The 20,085-nt window shown below is 45.5% G+C and overlaps 1 protein-coding gene across 1 annotated transcript in view; it reads left to right on the top strand.

The window, feature by feature from the left end:
- PLXDC1 (plexin domain containing 1) overlaps nucleotides 1-20,085 on the top strand; it is a 64,314-nt gene that overhangs the window by 22,180 nt on the left and 22,049 nt on the right. The window contains exons 3-8 of the mRNA XM_056864613.1: nucleotides 9,822-9,965; nucleotides 10,748-10,817; nucleotides 14,502-14,624; nucleotides 16,702-16,820; nucleotides 17,229-17,328; nucleotides 19,767-19,862. Coding sequence (XP_056720591.1) covers nucleotides 9,822-9,965; nucleotides 10,748-10,817; nucleotides 14,502-14,624; nucleotides 16,702-16,820; nucleotides 17,229-17,328; nucleotides 19,767-19,862 — 652 coding nt within the window. The remainder of the gene's footprint in view (nucleotides 1-9,821; nucleotides 9,966-10,747; nucleotides 10,818-14,501; nucleotides 14,625-16,701; nucleotides 16,821-17,228; nucleotides 17,329-19,766; nucleotides 19,863-20,085) is intronic.

Genomic DNA, 20,085 nt, shown 5'->3' with positions numbered 1-20,085 from the left:
ATAGAGTTTCAGAGGAGATTGCTAGAGCGTCCAAGTCGTTTCCAGGTAAACTCGGAAAGAACGTTGACCGCCCCATGCACCATGCTCCCGCCGGTGGAGCAAAGGGACTTGGCAACCCTATAAATGGGGTATAACGCCACAGAGTCCGCCTTTCAAAGTGGCCGTTTTCTCCAGGCGAACTGATCTCTGTCACTTGGATATCAGTTGTAATAGCGAGAGGTCTCCAGCCACCACCTGAAGGTTAGTAAACAAAATGTTAGCCTGCTGTATGGAATTAGCAGAAATAGACCAAAAGTTTTGTAAAGCCTATAGTATATTAATGTGCATAAATAGCAACGATAGAATAAACAAAAATGATATTGACATTCATATCATGTTGTTGGGAACATACATTGTTGTCTCAAAATAAGTCACAGAGTTACAGATATTTTGGACCATTAACATTGACGGTGAATTGAACAATAGAGTACAATGTAGAATAGCGCACGTTGACGTCTTGCATAAGTGGCTCTTACTGTCCGTAACTCTGAGGTTCCGTTCTTCCCCTGTATATATATTGGGGTGCGGTCCGGTTGTCACCCTGTTTCGGCCTATTTAGGCCTTCTTCAGGAACCAACGCTAGCTGTTCAGTGACAATGATGTATGTTCCCAACAACATGATATGAATGTCAATATCATTTTTGTTTATTCTATGGTTGCTATTTATGCACATTAATATACCACCTGGAGGTTGGCAGCCCTAGCAGGGGCAGGCCTTCCAAGTTGTTCATGAACTCTAGTCTCTTTTCATTTATGAATTAAGCCCTGTCGAACCCCAGGCTCCATGGAGACAATTGTTTTGGCTAACAATAGAAGAGGGATTGTTGTTGTTGTTTTCAATGAATTCATCTTCCAGCCTTGTTGACAGATCCTTTGTGAAGAAGATCATTGGGTCAGCACCTCCAGCTTAGCGCTTTTGTCCTAAAACACCAGTGGGGCAAATCCTGAACTAACACCCTCTTGACCGAAATTGGAACCTTGGCTGACCGCGGTGGTAAAAAAACAGTGGCCGACCCCTGAAGCCCTATACCGGGGGGGGGGGGAGGGGGTGTGCAGACCTTGCCTTCGATATTGCTGCGAAATCCGTCCTGTTTTGACGGTGTTTCAAGAATTAAAAGTTGGCTAGGACAGAGTGTGAATTGTGCCAGGTCCTTTGGTCTGCTTTCAAAGTTTTTTTTTTAAAAAGTCTCCGTTGTGTATTCTGAAACAGAGTTACACCCTTCTAACCCCGTTGACTTCAACAGAAGGTGTAATTTGGCCTAGGATTGCCTATTGGTGACCAAAGGTGTGAGTAAAGACACAAAAGCCTGCCGCAGGGGGGGGGGGGAAATGACTGACGGGGAAACACAACAGAGGTTTAGAAGATCCGAGAGAGAACTCCCAAGAGGGCAGCAAATTTTGTTGTAGCAAGCACAACAAAGCAACAACATAAGTGACAGCTTTAAAGATGAACAGATTTATTGTGGGAGATGTGAGCCAGAACATCTGACAAAGCAGACTCTGGCTTTGCGATCCTTTATACAATAATAAATGTATTCTATTTCCTTTGTTTTGGATATTTGTGTGCCGCGTTCTCCATGGTGCTGCTGGGCTCTTTGTTATTATTGGAGGGGATAAACCGAGGGAAATTATTTTCCTACAAAGTAAAACAAAAACAAAAACCACCTCTCGGATACAGCTGTTGAAATTTATAAGCGGCTCGTGAGCTATAAACGAAACAGAGACGTTCTAAAAAGTTTAAGTGCGATTAACCCGTGAAATTCAATTCCACAGAAAGCTAAGGTGGCTGTAAGCATCGGCAGGTTTAACAAGGATTAAATAAATGCTTGGAGGAGAGGTTTGCCAACGACTAATAGCTACGACAGCCAGAAGCGTGAGTCTGGGGATGAGATATCTCTGTTTACCAGATGCTGGAGAACTGACAGACAAGTTCTCGTTCACTATCCCCAGGGCATTTGAACAGCCGGGGTCAGAAGACTGAATGCTGAGCTACTGGGCTGCTGATCTGACTAGGGTTGCGGGGGGATGGGGGGTTAGGGTTGCCAGGTGCCTGCTGGTGGCGGGCAAACCCCCGGCAGTTGACCCCTCTGCCCGGGGTTGGGGGGCAAACATGCACACGCATATGTATACCGTTCGCACCACTTTACCACTCAAACGAAGAGGTATAAGGCCCCTTGCGAGGCTGCACTTCCGGTTCTAAACCAGAACGCACATGCGCTTACATGGGAAAGCCTCCCGCCGGAGGAGAAGAGGGACCTGGCAACCCTAGATGGGGGGTTAGGGTTGCCACATCCAGGTTGGGAAACTCCTGGAGATTTGGGGATGGAGCTGGGGGAACTCCTGAAGATTTGGGGATGGAGCTGGGGGGGAGGGACAAGGATTTCACTGGGGTACAGTGCCATAGAGCTCTGGGTGCTGGGTCCTCACTCTTCACCAGCAGGAAGCTTTCGGGGGCAGCTGGCCACATGTGACATGCTTATGTCACTTCTGGGTTTAGTCCGGGGGGGGGGGGTTTGAGTGGAAAAGGGTCCCTTCGTGATGCGGCGCTTCCAGGACTAAACCCAGACGTAAATATGGCATGCGTGGCCACCACTCCAAGCAGGTGGCTGGATTGCATGGGCAATTGAAGAAGAAGAAGAATTAGTTTTTATATGCGAACTTTCGCTGCCACTTAAGGGAGAATCAAACCGGCTTACAATCACCTTCCCTTCCCCACAACAGACACCCTGTGAGGTAGGTGAGGCTGAGAGAGAGTGACTAGCCCAATGTCACCCAGCTGACTTCGTGTGTAGGAGTGGGGAAACAAATCCAGTTCACCAGATTAGCCTCTGCTGCTCATTTGGAGGAGTGGGGAATCAAACCCAGTTCTCCAGATCAGACTCCACTGCTCCAAACCCCCCTCTTAACCACTACACCACGCTGGCTCTCTGGCAACCCTACCTAGAACACATCCTCCAAAGCATCCATTTTCTCCAGGGAAACTGATCTATATAGTCTGGAGATGAGCTGTAATTCTGGGGGATCACCCGGTCCCACCTGGAGGCTGGCACCCCTAGGTATGGCCCAGCATGGCAATGTTCCGCTGGGGACTGAGGCATAAACCATTTATTTATTGATAGCCCACTTCCCATCACTCATGGGATTTAAGACCATGTACAGAAGATCCCAGGAAGTCTCCCCCATCCCCAGACACTAATCAGATCCAGACGAGCAGCAAGGGTGCTGTTATCGCATGCCTTCCAACCATGTCCTGAAATCGGTTGTTGTATGACAGCTCCTGTGTGGTGGATGGAGTCTACCAGGGAGTGGAAAAAAGAAGGGGGAGAAACCTCTGACAGAAGACAGAAAAAAATGTGCAAAGGCATTTATCTACTAACTTGTAGCTACTCCAAAGTTTTACAAAACAGTCGCAACAACAAAGGTTCAAATAAATTACAAAACATGTATTACAGTGTACAAATAATGAGCAAACGCAAAAAGCAAAAGTGTTGATAATATAACACAAAACCACAACAGTGACAGCTATACTAGTGATACCTCTGTTTGTTGTTGAATTTCCAGGTTACAGTCCGAAGAAGGATATCAAAATGGGATACTAGCCATCAAACCTGTCACTGTTGTGTTTTTGAGTTATATTAGCAACACTTTTGCTTTTTGCGCTTGCACATTTTTCTTTCTACCAGGGAGTGGAGACGTGAAGTGAGAATGGGGAGCTGTCAGTCTGGGACAACTATTAATTCTACCTTCCTCATACCTTTACAGATAGGTAAAATATGAATGCAGTTTAAAAGGGCTAATTTCACACGTTACAGAGTACACAGCCTGGGCCTGGCATCCGCACTCTGTGTAACAGTCAGATGTGAGTTACGGGTTCTTCTAATTCCTGTGCGCATGGTGCCCAGTTTGGATGAGGACACATGGATCACATGGAGAAGGGGCTTCTTCCTTCCCCCCTGAAATTGTCCTCGGGGTTGCTATTTGGCCCATCAGCGAAACCCCGGTGTATTCCAGGAAATTTGGGTTTTCCTAGTGCCCCACAGCACACACCCCAGGACCATTTTGAGTTGGGGAAAGATGCAGGGGTGGTTAATCCCCTTCAGCACATATGTTGCAGTCATGATTGAGTTCAGGCACCATCATTTCAAGAACTTAGGTGAACCCACGGTGACAGCTGATTGTAACACAGGGTAGGGACCTCAGACCCAACCTGTGTACTCTTCAATGTGTGATGAGTTGGGTATTCCAGCAGGGCAATCAGACGTGGTATGTGACTGGGAAACATTAAAAGTCCAGTGCATAAGGAAAGGACCCAGGATAGCTTCTCCCTGCTCCTTTCCCCCTAAATAATAATTAGAACGTTTTAATTAGAAACACACACACACCCATCTTATTTCAGGCAGCGAAACAGATTTGCTGTAGCGAGGAAGGAAAAAAACTCCTGTCGTATTACACTGAAAATGATTTTTCATTAATAGAATTTCCGCCCTACTATTCCCCAGCACAATTCCCTATTCACCATGCAGGCCTAAAACATGCCCTCTTTGGGATGTATAACTAGTTCAATTGAGTCGAGGCAATTTTCTCTTTCTATCGCCCAGCCAACTAAGAGGTACTGGAAACTGTCAGAACAGCAACTGCAGTGTTAGCTCATGGCTTTGGTTTTTCAGGTCAGCGGTAGCCTCAGGCAATAGATTTGGGGAGGGGGGCAGCAACCTCTGCCATCACTATTGCCTCCCATTGTTCCTCTACTGCTCCACCACCTTGGGTTGCCAACGTCCAGGCAGTAGCTGGAGATCTCCCACTATTACAACTGATCTCCAGCTGATATAGATCAGTTCACCAGGAGAAAATGGTCGCTTTGGCAATTGGACTCTATGGCATTGAAGTCCCTCCTCTTCCCAAACCCCACTCTTCTCAGGCTCCACCCCAAAAATCTCCAGGTACAGTGAGGGGAAAAAGTATTTGATCCCCTGCTGAATTTGCCCGTTTGCCCTCTGACGAAGAAATGACCAGTCCATAATTTTAATGGTAGGTAGCTAGCTGTGAGAGACAGAATAACAACCGGAAAACCCCCAGAAACCCAGAAGACAAAAGTCAGAGATTGATGTGCATTATAATGAGTGAAATAAGTATTTGATCCCCTATCAACCAGCCAGATTAGGGTTAGGGTTCTGCTGTCGACAGAAGCAATCAATCCATCAGATTCCAAACTAGCCACCATGACCAAGACCAAAGAGCTGTCCAAGGATGTCAGGGGACAAGATTGTAGGCCTGCACAAGGCTGGACTGGGCTACAAGACTATTGCCAAGCAGCTGGCAGCTGGCAACCCGGAGCTGGCAATCCTTACGGCCATCCCCTCCCTCAAGCAGCTAATGCTCCTTATCTATGGTGACAACAGGGAACCTCCACATCCAGAGGCAGTAAACTTCTGAATACCAGTGCTGAGGAGGCAACTACAGGAGAAGGCCTTGGCCTCTATGCCGTGCCTGTTGGTAGGGTTGACAACCTCCAGGTAGTAGCTGGAGATCTCCAGCTATTACAACTGATCTCCAGCTGATACAAATCAGTTCACCTGGAGAAAATGGCCGCAGTAAAGACAGATAGCTGCCCCATTTTTTTAGGTAAAGGGTTCAGGCGGTGAGAAATGATGGCCATCATCACCCCTCTGGGTTTCTTTTTTTTTTAAAAAAACTGATTAATAACCAACAAATAATGAATGTCACATACAACAGAGGGGGGGAAATCCTGTCAGCTCCTTTGCTACAGATCAGATTGCACAGTACATCAAGAATTAATCATTGAGGCACCTCCATTTCTAACTAATTTGTTACAGGCCACCAGCTTATATCTGAATATTGTACTCATTTCAAGCATTGTAGAGCTCTGTCACCTGTCATTGTTTCCTTCCTACACTTTTGTCAGCCCTTCTTTCTGATGAGGTAAAGGTTGTCGTTTCCAGTGATCGTCTGTCAGTTGTAAGATTCAGCCCTATCTCACAATAGGACCCATAGGGCTGGATCCAATGTATGTGTGTGTGTGTGTGTGTGTGTGTGTGTTAGATAGATAGATAGATAGATACACACACACACACATACATATATGCCTGCCTCTGCGTAGTGACTAGGGTTGCCAGGTCCTCTTCACAAGTCACCAATACTTGTGAAGTATTTCTCTGAGGTAACATAACTTTCCTATCACAGGATACCTAACTTAGTCCTGCCTCTCTATAGGTGTTCGAAACCTATCCACTTAGCTCTTTTGATGTCTGAGCCCTATCTAAGGAATTCCCCCCCCCATTTTGGTCCATTTCCCCACTTATTTCCTCCTCCCTTTTAGGTTTCCAGTCTCCAAGTGGGACTAGGGTTGCCAGGTCCCTCTTCGCCACCAACGGGAGGTCTTTGAGGCGGAGCTTGAAGAGGGCGGGGTTTGGGGAGGGGAGGGACTTCCATGCCATAGAGTCCAGTTGCCAAAGCAGCCAATTTCTCCAGGTGAACTGATCTCTATCAGCTGGAGGTCAGTTGTAATAGCAGGAGATCTCCAGCTAGTACCTGGAGGTTGGCAACCCTAGTAGTGACCTTGGAGGTCTCCTATCCAAATACTAATTGGGTCCAACATTGCTCAGCTTCTGAAATCTGACAGATCAGGCTAGCCTGGGGCTATCCAGGTCAGGGCTGATACAACACAATTTAAGGAAAATACTTCTGGAGCTAGAGATATTTGAGTCTTCAATATATCAAATATTGCCTTTTTGACTTAATTCCTCCCCCTCCCCAAATCTGAGTTCAGCCAACAGTTCTACCATAAAACTCTTTTAGTCAAAGCAACTTCCTTCAGAGTTTAATTTACTTTAGAGAGCCTCCGTGTAGAGATATACCAGCATCCCTTTGTTAAGCTGTCACTGCTCCAATCAATGGAAGCAACATACACTTGCCTCTCCACCATCTCAAAACATCAGTTAGTCATTCATGCATATATAGTTTCAGAGGGCAGCCATTTTGGTCTGCGGTAGAACAGCTAGATTTGAGTCCTGTTAGAGACCAACAAGAATTTTGAGATATAAGCTTTTGAGAGTCAAATCTGACAAAGGGATCTGGACAACAGTACATGTGAAAGAGATCTGGGCCTCTTAGTGAACCACAAACTGAATATGAGTTAACAGTGTGATATGGTGGCTAAGAAGGCCAATGCAATTCTGGGCTGCATCAAAAGGAGTATTGTGTCTAGTCAAGAGAAGTAATACTACCACTGTATTCTGCATTGGTCAGACCTCACTTGGAATACTGTGTCCAGTTTTGGGCTCCACAATTTAAGAGGGATGTTGACAAGTTGGAGCGTGTCCAGAGGAGGGCGACCAGAATGGTCAAAGGTCTGGAATCCATGCCCTATGAGGAGAGACTTAAGGAGCTGGGTTTGTTTAGTCTGGAGAAGAGAAGGTTAAGGGGTGACATGATAGCCATGTTTAAATATTTGAAGGGATGCCATGTTAATGAGGGAACTAGATTTTCTCGGTTGCTTCAGAGCTAGGACACGGAGTAATGCATTTAAACTAAGGGAAAAGTGATTCCACCTAAACATTAGGAAGTACTTTCTGACGATGAGGGCAGTTCGACGGTGGAATGCCCTGCCTCGGGGGGTGGGGGGTGGAGTCCCTGACTTTGGAGATCTTCAAGCAGAGGTTGAATGGCCATCTGTCGGGAGCGCTTTGATTGTGGGATCCTGCATGGCAGGGGATTGGACTGGATGGCCCTTGTGGTCTCTTCCAACTTTGTGTGATTTTGTGACTCTCCAAAGCTTATACCCCCGCAAATTCCTGTTGGTCTCTAAGGAGCTATGGACTTGAATCTAGCTGTCTTGCATATATGTTCATCCATCGATGAACGCAACATCAAATAAACTTTTTTTATTACCTCGGATGCAACGACTGTCAGTTCAAGTATTCAGCTGGCGGTCACGGTGATCACGTGGTACGCATGTGTGGGTGCAGTATGCTTGTGGTATTGCTCAATTCACTTACAAACCAGCTGTGATTTCTGTTGGGTTATGCTCACTGAGTTTTTTTTAAAATTATATATATATATATATATATATATATATATATATATATATATATATATATATATATATATATATATATATTCTTTTCAAAAGAAATGTTCACTGTGTTTTAAGATGGGGTCGGGATATTGTGGTACAACACAACCACAGAAACAGAGTATATATCAGCCACAGGATTATCCAACAGGGACCATCAAGGTCTATAGAATCCTGTCTGCAATTTCCACTGAGGATTTGGTAAACTGTTGATCAATAGTAGCCATTATCGGTTTCTTGCAGCTGCAATTAATTTGATTCTCTTGCTATGCGTTCCTATGATTTCTCTCTCTCTCGTGCATGTAGACAATTGCCTGTCTGACCTGCTTCCCTTCCACCAGAGACACTTCCTAAGGAATATGAAAGGCGGTTAGATGAGGACACAAACACATACATCCTTAGAAGGTGGCCATTTTTATGACCTTGGCAAAGTATGCCTCTCCTTGTCTCCATAGCAATCGCATGATCAGGAAAACAATGCATACAGTTTAAAATGATAAAGAAAATAATGTTGAACCATCAGTGAAAAATTATCAGGGCAGCAATAACACACACACACACACACACACACGGAAAAAGTTTTTAAGGAACAGAATCCGCAGATATGGGCACAGGCCACCCTGCAGCTTCCCGCTTTGAACTGGGTCAAAATTTTGATCCAATTTAAACAAGGGAGCCCATAAGTAGGATTTCCAGGTCCCTCTTCGCCACCAATGGGAGGTTTTTGGGGCAGAACATGAGGAGGACGGGGGTTTGGGGAGGGGAGGGCTTTCAATGCCATAGAGTCCAATTGCCAAAGCGGCCACTTTCTCCAGGTGATCTGATCACTGTAGGCTGGAGATCAGTTGTAATAGCAGGAGATCTTCTGCCGCCACCTGGAGGTTGGCAACCATACCCATAAGGGGTGCTCTGAATGAGCACAACGTTGAGCGGACATCCCCTTTAAACACGGGGCCTTCCTGGTCTCCATGCAGGGGGGAGAAATCCATAATCTCCTTCCAGGACAATGCCTTCACCCAGCATCTGAAGGTAAAGATGCTAAACTAGTGGTACTCACCGCATGTCAGCGAGGGCACGCAATCGAGCCCCCGGATAGCAAGCTCCGTGTCCTCACCCCACCCCACCTTCTGGTCCCGTGGGAAAGTCTCTTCAGTTTGGGAGAAAGGTGCTATGGCCAGAGGCTCTGACGTCTCCATTTCAAAGTAGCCTTCCTATTGTAAATCTGCTCTGATCTCAAGGTGTGATTTTGCCGGAACCCTCTCTCTCTTGAAGTTTGAGAGAACTCTGATGTTTTGCATTTCAAAGCCATTACGTGTAAACAGTTCTCGTGTGTGCATCCTATAAAGCTGATCTGTAAAATTCCCGTCGTTATTCTAACCTTAAGTTGTATAGACCACTGAACTCGTTTGCTTTCTCAATAAAATGTTTAAACTCTCTGCAACGTCTGGAGCGAAGTTTATTATTCCTGAGATGCAATGAGGTCCTGGAGTCTGACACCGCATGGCTCAGAGAGAGCTACATGACTGTATGCATTCTATAGCCTGGTGCAATTGCTAGGGAATGCTATTCTCCTCCTTCCATCCCTCCCTGTACTAATCCAAGGCAGGGCCATGGCATACGGTCTAAGGTCACAGGGAGCTACACCGGGGTGCAAGTGGTCCTTCACATGCAGTCTTTTTCCTTCTCACAGGAAGACAACCATAACTACTATATATCCCGGATCTACAGTTCCGGTGAAGCACGAGCCAAGGACCTCTGGGTGAACATCGCAGAAGCCAACAGGACCCAAGTCAGGGTCCATGGGATATTGTCCAATACGCACAGGCAGGCTGCGGTGAGTCCATCTCTTCACCTACTACTGTCCATTTCGTGGCCAGAGGCTCAGCGGCCCTCCTGCATCCTTCAGTGTCAGCAACTTTGAAATGTTTTGCCTATCATTTTTGGGGGTGGGGAGAAGCAATTTTCCTCTTCCCTTAAGAACATAAGAAAGGCCACGCTGGATCAGACCAAGGCCCATCAAGTCCAGCAGTCTGTTCACACAGTGGCCAACCAGGGGCCTCTAGGAAGCCCACAAACAAGACGACTGCAGCAGCACCATCCTGCCTGTGTTCCACAACACCTAAGATAATAGGCATGCTCCTCTGATCCTGGAGAGAATAGGTATGCATCATGACTACTATTCATTTTGACTAGTAGCCAAGGATAGCCTTCTCCTCCATGAACATGTCCACTCCCCTCTTAAAGCCTTCCAAGTTAGCAGCCATCGCCACATCCTGGGGCAGGAAGTTGCATAATTTAACTATGCAGTAACAGCGATCCTTGCTCCTACAAGGTAATCTTAGATTAACTCTGTACTTTCCAGAAGGTAAAAGAGTTTGGTTACATTTTTAACCTTTCCATCAGGGGCGGATTGGCCGTTATTTATTTATTTATTTATTTTGGTTTTTATACCCCACCCTCACTCCTCGGCCAAGACCTGCCTTTGTACAGGATTTGGATTTATTTTTCAAGAACAGTTCTTAATCCTCTTGGGAATACGTGAATATGAACATAGCTGATATATCACCCAGCACACTTCCTGCCTTCATGCTGTTATTCCCATCTATCTTCCTACAGAGAGTCACCCTATCATTTGACTTCCCCTTTTATGGGCATCACCTGCGGCACGTTACCATAGCAACAGGAGGTGAGCCTCATGGTACCACATTGGGTATAAGGGATGCTGTTTTGCAAAGGTTTAGAGAAAACAGGTGGGACGTTCTACAGATGGGAGCAAAGGCTTCAGAAGCAACATGGAATTGATGTCGTAGATGCATTGCTGTAGGTCATCTCCATCCTTTTCATCTAAACTTGTGGTCTTTAAGTATTATTAGTAAGGGGCTACTTTGAAAGAGGGTAGGGAAGAAGACTGAGAGGGGATATGATAACCATCTTCAGGTACTTGAAGGGCTGTCATATAGAGGAGGGTGGCGAGTTGTTTTCTGTTGCCCCAGAAGGTTGGACCAGAACCAACGGGTTAAAATTAAATCAGAAGAGTTTCCATCTAGACATTAGGAAGAATTTTCTAACAGAGTGGTTCCTCAGTGGTACAGCCTTCCTCGGGAGGTGGTAAGCTCTCCTTCCCTGGAGGTTTTTAAGAAGAGGCTAGATGGCCATCTGTCAGCAATGCTGATTCTATGAACTTAGACAGTTCATGAGAGGGAGGGCATCTTGGCCATCTTCTGGGCATGGAGTAGGGGCCACTGGGTGTGTGTGGGGGAGGTAGTTGTGAGTTTCCTGCATTGTGCAGAGGGTTGGACTAGATGACCCTGGTGATCCCTTCCAACTCTATGATTCTATGATTCTATGAATAAATCTTCACCCAACCAAACTGCTGCCTGCCACCCAGGTCAGATGCTCCTTCCCCCCTTCTTGAAATCAGAGTGAAAAGAGCAATAAGGGAGACACATAGATGTGAGACTGCTATCATAAATCACGACAAGCACCCAAACCAGCATAAAAGTAATGAAAATAACAACTCAGCAGCATAAAGACCTCCAAAACATGACCAAAATCAGTATAAAATACATAATAAAAATAAGAAGGGTCCAGCTAAATTAAACCAGCAGAACAGTATATGGGCAAAAATGGATAAATAATAAAATTACCAAAGCATCTGAACAATGAAGACACTGGGATGATAGAAATGGTCTTAACCAGGTGCCTAACTGAGTAAGTGACGGGTGAACCTCCATGGAGTGAGCATTGCAGAGACAGGGTACACACATGAAGCTGCCTTATACTGAGTCAGCCCCTTGGTCCATCGAAGTCAGTATTGTCTACTCAGACTGGCAGCGGCTCTCCAGGGTCTCAGGCAGAAGTCTTTCACATCACCTACTTGCCTAGTCCCTGGAACTGGAGATGCCGGGGATTGAACCTGGGGCCCTTCTGCATGCCAAGCAGATGCTCTACAAACTGAGCCACAGCCCTTCCCCAAGGGTACCAGGTAACCCAAAAATACTTGCCCGGTATCCCATACCTTCCTCAAAATTTCTCTCCTAGTTCTAAAGTGCCATAAACTGACCATATCATGAAGATGGGCTTGTAGCCCAGGCAGGTTCCCTTGGACCCAGTAAAGTGTACCCATTTCCCAGGCTTAGGTCCTGGCTGGCAGACAGGACATTCGATGGGAGAGTCCTAGCCAGCTTGTGGCCTGCCAACTCCTCCTGGGTTCATATGTTTAAAAGGAGGAGCTAATACCCCATCACTAGGGTTGCCAGGTCCCTCTTCGCCACCGGTGGTAGGTTTTTGGGGCAGAGCCTGAGGAAGGCTGGGATTGGGGAGGGGAGGGAATTCAATGCCATAGAGTCCAATTGCCAAAGCGGCCATTTTCTCTATCGGCTGGAGATCCGTTGTAATAGCAGATCTCCAGCTACTACCTGGCGGTTAAACCCAAATATGCTCTGGTATTAAATAGACAAACTGTAGAAAGGATAATACCAAGCTCAAAATTATTCAAATTGAAACTTATATTCTAACAGTGTATAAGTGAAAAGGTGCTATACAACATCATGTGAAACAAAAATCAAAGGAAACTTACTACTATAAACAACATACAAAGGAACGGGTTTACACAACGTAGCTGTATACAAACGCTACAACATTTTACAAGACAACAATGTCACAAAGTAGCAAGGTAAATATAAATACCAATTATGTTAGTATCAAAATCTTTTTTTCTCTTTTCGGAGTCAATTGAACGTGTAGGATCAAAGAACAAGGTCGGGTCGAAACGCGGCCCGGATGTCCCGAACGTTTTCACTGCCTACAAGGGCAGCTTCATCAGCGGTTCATTCGTTCAAATGTCAAAGCTCCTAGAATATAATAAAAACCAATCTCCAAAACGTGTATCTCATTCATATTATTTTTAAAAAATATTTTATAATGTTATGCAAAAATTAAGACAACAATACTATACCTAAGAAAGAAGGAAATCTTATTCATATTTCAAATTTCAAATAGATCGTCTTTCTCTGCGTCTGTAGAGCTGTCCTGCCTTCAAATGCTTGGATCTAAGCTACAGGTGTAGGTAATTTATTCACTACTGTTGGAAGGTTAAGCCCAGTACTAAACAGCTGTGATTCTTTAGAGTAGACAATGATTTATAAAAAAACAAGATAGATCAATTTCATTATTTAAACCAAATGGAAAATAAGATTTAAAAAGGTGAATAAAGCGCATTTCTTGTCTTAACAAGATTTTTTGTACATTATCAAGATCAAAAGGATTGCCCCTGTAGACCCAAATGACAAAGAAACGTAAATCATTTTCATTATGTTTGTTGTTAATAAAATGAAGAGTTAATGGAGCGTCAAGTACTTTTGCCCTCATTCTAGATTTATGTTCACCTATGCGCACTTTAACGGGTCGAAGTGTGCTACCAACGTAGTTTTGCGCATTTACAAGTGATGCCATAGACACACTGGCTAGTAGTAGCATATAGGTGCTAGGTGAAAATTAGTGTTCCGTGACTAATTTCTCTCCTGAAAAGTGCTCCTTGACTCAAAACGTTTGGGAAACTCTGGTCTAGGCATTCCCGGGGAAGAAGGCAACGGAATTAGCAGACTGGGCTGACCACATGCCTATAAAGGACAACGGTAATGTGTGGAACAGGGAGGGAAGGTGGTATGGTATTAGAGATGCCAGCCTCCAGGTGGGACCAGGGGATCCCCCAGGATTACAGCTTATCTCCAGAATACAGAGATCAATTCCCCTAGGAAACATGAATGCTTGGAGGGTGACTCTATGGCATTGTACCCTGTTGAGGTCCCTGTCTTCCTCAGGCTTTATCCCCAAATCTGCAGTAGTTTCCCAACCTAGATCTGGCAACCCTACCCCCCATCCCCCACCAGGGCTAGGGGGAACCTGACACTGTATATGGCAGTGGTTGCCAACCTTTTTTCACTTGTGTACCCCTTGGCAGCCCATTTCCATAAATTGTACCCCTCATATTACCAAAATGCTTGTAATTAATATAGTTGCTGTGATTTCAAATGCCTTTTCCCACCATTATTCAATTTTTTTTCCGCATACTCCTAAATGTTCTGGCTCATACCCCTAAGGGTATGTTTACCCGAAGTTGGGAACCGCTGCTATATGGTATAGCTCAATCTCATCAGGTCTCAGAAGCTTAACAGGGTCCCTACTTGGATGGGAGACCGCCAAGGAAGACACTGCAGAGGAAGGCAACGGCGAACCACCTGTGCTTCTCACTTGCCTTGAAAGAGTCTTGTTGGGGTCATCACAAATGGTTTGCGAGTTGACGGCACTTATGTACGCATGTAATGTGATATAGACATAACTTGCTCCCTCTTCTTCGGTTTCCTGCCAGGGTTCATCTTCATGGGGGATGTCATTCACCAGATGCTGACCGCCACCCAATATGTTGCCCCTCTTATGGCGAACTTCAACCCCAGCTACTCCCGCAATTCCACTGTCAAATACTTCGACAATGGTGAGAGATCCTGCAGGGCTTCCTTTCCATGCATGCACCTGCCTTCACCACAAACATAAGCAGTTTGGGACAAATCCTTAGTCATATTTCCCTTATCATTTACACCAGGTGTCTCCAGCCTTTTTGAGCCTGCAGGTGCATTTGGAATTCTGACGTGGCATGGTGGGCGCAGCAACGAAATGGCTGCCGCAGGAGGCGGAGCCAGCCATAAAACGATTGCCACAGCTTAACTTCAGTGACAGTGCTGCAGATCCTTGGGCTGTGGTGGCAGCTGCTGCCAAAACAACATTTTTAAAAATCTGCACAGCCAATCAAATCTCCAATAGTCAATCAAAAGCCTTCCTGGGCACTAGCCCTACCTGGCCCCAGCCACTTCCTAAAAACACTTGGCAGGCACCAGAAAAGATGTCAGAGGGGACCATGGTTCCCACGGGTACCAGGTTGGGGACCCCTGATTTACACTGTTTCCAAAACAAGAGGATGGATCCAACCAGCTTTTCTGCTGGTGAAAAAAGGTGTTCCCTTTGACCACACTATGACCGCATCATAGGTAGGGTTGCCAGGTCCCTTTTCGCCATTGGTGGGAGGTTTTTGGGGCGGAGTCTGAGGAGGGTGGGGTTTGGGGAGGGGAGGGGCTTCAATGCATAGAGTCCAATAGCCAAAGCGGCCATTTTATTCAGGTGAACTGATCTCTATCGGCTGGAGATCAGTTGTAATAGCAGGAGATCTTCTGCTATTACCTGGAGGTTGGCAACCCTAATCATAGGACCTGAACGGACAAAAACCATTCTGGTTCAGCTGCTGAACGAAGGAAGAGAATTGGTTGAGACTGAATGAAAAAAGCAGTCTGGATCCAAAGCAAGATTCAAATGAATTCTCCACAAAGTTCCTCCATGGCTACTAGTAGCAAACTCAGCCAAGAACAGGAGCAAACATGTATTGCCTTTGCTGTCCCTGCTCGAGATCTGTTTGATGGGGGTTCAGTACTGGAAGGCAGCCAACGTGTCAGGTTTCTTTTAAGATGACATAGAAAGACATAAATGTCATAGTGATAATCTCTTGCCATTGTGTGGGTGGTGGGTGATTTGTAGCCTGCATGTTAGAGTGTTGCAAGACAATTGCAGAGTGTATGACCGTGACTTGGTTGTTAGCGCAGGCAGATGGATAAGGACTGGGTACCACAGCTATTGTGTGGCATGGAAGCATGTGTGCTTATGAGATGGTTGTAGCAGTGATAAGAATGGTTGTTACCAGGGTTACTATCTCTCTGGCCTGATTCTTTTTTGTAGAGTCTATGCAAGCCCCCCCCCCAAAAAATCTTTTTTTTTAATGTCCTTGCTGCAAAAGAACAGACTATTTTACACCACTGACATATTTATGTACAAAGATACAAGTGGATGCTTGCACAATATCACAAGCACCACTGAACCAAGAGTGCATTGTGCATAGGGTTGCCTGCTTCGGGTTGGGAATTACCTGGCGATTTTAAGGGTGAGGCCTGAGGAGGGTGGGGTTTGGGGAGGGGAGTGACTTCAGTGGGGTATAATGCCATAGAGTCCACCTTCCAAAGTGGTCATTTTCTCCAAGTGAACTGATCTCTGTCACCTGGAGATCAGATATAATGCCAGGAGATCTCCAGCTACCACCTGGAGGATGGCAACCCTAATGGTTCACCATAGCTCAAGCTGGGACATCTGTGGCAGCTTTTACAAAGACCAATGTGCTGGATCACGGCTGGATCATTCATGAGACTCTGTCTTGTGGCCTTGACCTTGGAATGGACTTTGACTTGGCATTTGGACTTTGCTTTTGATCCACTTTGGATCCAGACCTAGAACAGCCCGGTATTGACCCTCAGACTATCTGACTACGCTACCTGCTTCTGGTCCTCAGGTCTGCTGGAATTCAGGACAGCTGCCTTTCTACATTAATATGTTGTCCTGTGAAGGATTGCACAGTCCTGCCTTGCGGTTGTGACTGTGAGGGGTTTATAATAGATGGTCTCCTAGTTGTTTCCATGATTCTGTGTGTGAAAGGAGAAGTTTTCGTTTCCATGTCCCCTCTTTTCTCCCCACAGGGACAGTCTTTGTTGTTCAGTGGGACCAAGTATATCTGGAAGGGAAGGAAGACAGAGGCCACTTCATCTTCCAAGCAGCTTTGCACACCGACGGCAGAATTGTCTTTGGCTACAAGGAGGTAAGAGGTCCAAATCTAGGGTTGCCAACCTCCAGGTGGTGGCTGGAGATCTCCCGCTATTACAACTGATCTCCAGGCGAGAAGACATCAGTTCCCCTGGAGAAAATGACCGCTTTGACAATTGGACTCTGGCATTGAAGTCCCACCCCTCCCCAAAACTCACCCTTTTCAGGCTCCGCCCCCAAATCTCCAGGTATTTCCCAACCCGGAGCTGGCAACCCTCTCCAAATCTGAGGTACAGAATGAAAGACAAGGAAGGGTCCCCAGAACATTCCCATCTTCTGCCCTTCAAATACAACCATAGAGGAGGAGAGATCCTCAGAGTGAGAGAAAGCAGAAGATTTCTTGACCTTTTTTTAACTCTACTGCTGGTGTATTCAAAAACCTTTTCACCTTTCCTGGCTCCAGATCCCCATATCAGTCTTGGAAATTAGCTCCACACAACACCCCGTCAAAGCTGGCCTCTCGGATGCTTTCATGATCGGCAGCTCCTCCCCTGATGCACCTGGTGAGTCCGGGCTGATTGGCAGAGCGGGGGGGGGGGAATAGCGAAGAGAGGCAAAAAGTAGAACTCTATGATCATTAGAACTCCTGCAAAAATATATTAAATACAAATACAACTTATTGACAGAGATACAGGAAGAGGGTTTTTTAAAGTGTGTAACTACACGATACCTGTGACACATGCGAGATCACCTACAATGTGACAACAAGGTGTACCATACAGATAACAGATTTGCATATAGAGGAAATTCAAAAAAGATTTTAAAATGTCTCTAATAGAGTACATCCATCATCATCAGGCAATTTTTCCATGTAGTCTTGTATAGAAGAAGCCAAGTTCACCATGAGGGTACGGCCGTTTCAAATTCTTAATTATTAATTCTTCATCAGTCCTTCAATGAATACTCTTCTTGCAGTTTCACATATTAACCAATTCACAAGATGTAGGTTGCATTATGCTTCCCACGAAGGGTAAAAAATGCAATGTGTAGCAACTTCCAGGTGGTGGCTGGCAATCTCCCGGGATTACAACTAGGGTTGCCAACCTCTAGGTACTAGCTGGAGATCTGCTATTACAAATGATCTCTAGCTGATACAGATCAGTTCACCTGGAGAAAATGGCTGCTTTGGCAATTGGACTATAGCATTGAAGTCCCTCCCCTCCCCAAACCCCACCCTCCTCAGGCTCCGCCCCAAAACCTCCCACCAGTGGCGAAGAGGGACCTGGCAACCCTAGGGCCCATTGTCAGCCAGTTGACTTCTCCAGAGAATTAAGGGAGGTTTATATGATTTCTTATCAACAACAAGATAACTTTTCCTGGTAGATTCGAGTCCAATAGCACCTTAGAGACCTAGAAGACCTCAAGAATATAAATTTTTGAGAGTCAGAGCTCCCTTTGTCAGATACCAGTACCTAATGAAGGGAGCTTTGACTTTCCAAAGCTTGTCCCCTGGAAATTTTGTTGGTAGGGTTGCCAGACTCCAGGTGGTACTGCAAACACAATCAGCACTGATGGCTACATATTGTAATATATTAATGCAGTTTTATCTTATGTTACAATAAACTATTTCACCATATACAAGGTCTCAAATGGTTCGTTTACATAGCAATGCAAAATTTATCGATTTCATACATGGGATTTCATACATGAAATAGATACCATGAAACAATATGCCACCTGTTAACAATGCAACACCCATTCAAAGTTCTCTGGTGTGTTATGAAATATCTATTTCTTGTTTGAGCTGTAGTTACAAAATTATGCAAAGAAGATTCCGCGGGATTCCACGAGATGGGTTTCCGGTACTATACCCATTTCACCGTTGAAGGTTTCATCAATCGGGGGGGAAATCCTTATGTGGCCAGCTAATTGACAGGCGTCTTGCCTACTGGCCACATAAGGATTTTTTCCCCAATTGATGAAACCTTCAATGGTGAAATGGGTATAGTACCGGAAACCCATCCCGTGGAATCTTCTTTGCATAATTATATATAATTCTGGTATAGTACCGGAAACCCATCTCATGGAATCCTGTGGAATCTTGTTTGCATAATTTTGTAACTATAGCTCAAACAAGAAATGGACATTTCATTACACACCAGAGAACTTTGAATGGGTGTTGCATTGTTAATGGGTGGCGTATTGTTTCATAGTATCCATTTCATGTATGAAATCCTATGTGTGAAATTGATAAATTATGCATTGCTATGTAAATGAACATCATTTGAGACCTTGTATATGGTGAAATAGTTTATTGGAACATAAGATAAAATTGCATTACTATATTACAGTATTTAGCTATCAGTGCTGATTGTGTTTGCAGTACCTTTGGAATTACAGCACGAGGTTGGTTTTGAATTCAGCCTCCTGGAGAAAATAGCTGCTTTGGCAATTGGACTCTATGGCACTGAAGTCCCTCCCCTCTCCAAACCCCATCCTTCTCAGGCTCTGCCCCCAAAATCTCCAGGTATTTCCCAACCCAGAGCTGGCAACCCTACTCTTTGGGCTCCACAGAGCTACTGGACTCTAGTCTTCCTCTGGTACTGCAGACCTACATGGCTATCCACCTGAAACAATCTTCCTGGAAGAGGTGTTTGGTCCTGAAATGGTCATGTGATGTCCAGAGACTAGCAAACCTGGATCCCTGGACAGGGTTATCAGTCAGTTGTTTGAGCCACCCTTTATTTTAGATCAGCAAAGGAACAAAAATAATTTGCGGCTGCCTGACAACTACTGCGGCAGAGTCTTCAACCACACTGCCCTTCCCCGCTTACGATAAGCACAGGGGAAGATGCGAGAAAGCCTGCCTGAGCGTAAAATGACTCTGCAACTGCATGCCTTTGGTCTGCAAAAGGCTAGTAGGCATTCTAACTTGATTGCAGCCCACGCAGCATGGGGGGAAGCCCTCCATGGATTTAATGCCCTTCCTAATCTGTTTTAGGACCCCACCGTCGGACCATCTATGAATACCACCGTGTGGAGCTCGACACCGGCAAGATCACCAGTGCATCAGCAGTGGAGTTCGTGCCTTTGCCCAGTGAGTCACAATGCAAAGGCGCATGATGACGCATCCGTTTACTTGCAGGGATTGATTGGCACTGTTGTCATAAGCCTCCTTGACTTAAGATGATACAGACCTGCTTGAACCTCCCCAGGGGTAGTTCTGAAAATCCACTAAGGCCATTTACGCATGGGAGGTTTTGCCTTGGAATTCCCACTCTATAGAGGCACATTGTTTCCATCCGCATTCTCAAAACTCT

Source organism: Euleptes europaea, chromosome 18 (genome assembly GCF_029931775.1).
Source record: "Euleptes europaea isolate rEulEur1 chromosome 18, rEulEur1.hap1, whole genome shotgun sequence".
Lineage (NCBI taxonomy): Eukaryota > Metazoa > Chordata > Lepidosauria > Squamata > Sphaerodactylidae > Euleptes > Euleptes europaea.
The sequence above is the reverse complement of the archived record's forward strand: the minus strand, read 5'-3'. Positions and strand labels throughout refer to the sequence as shown.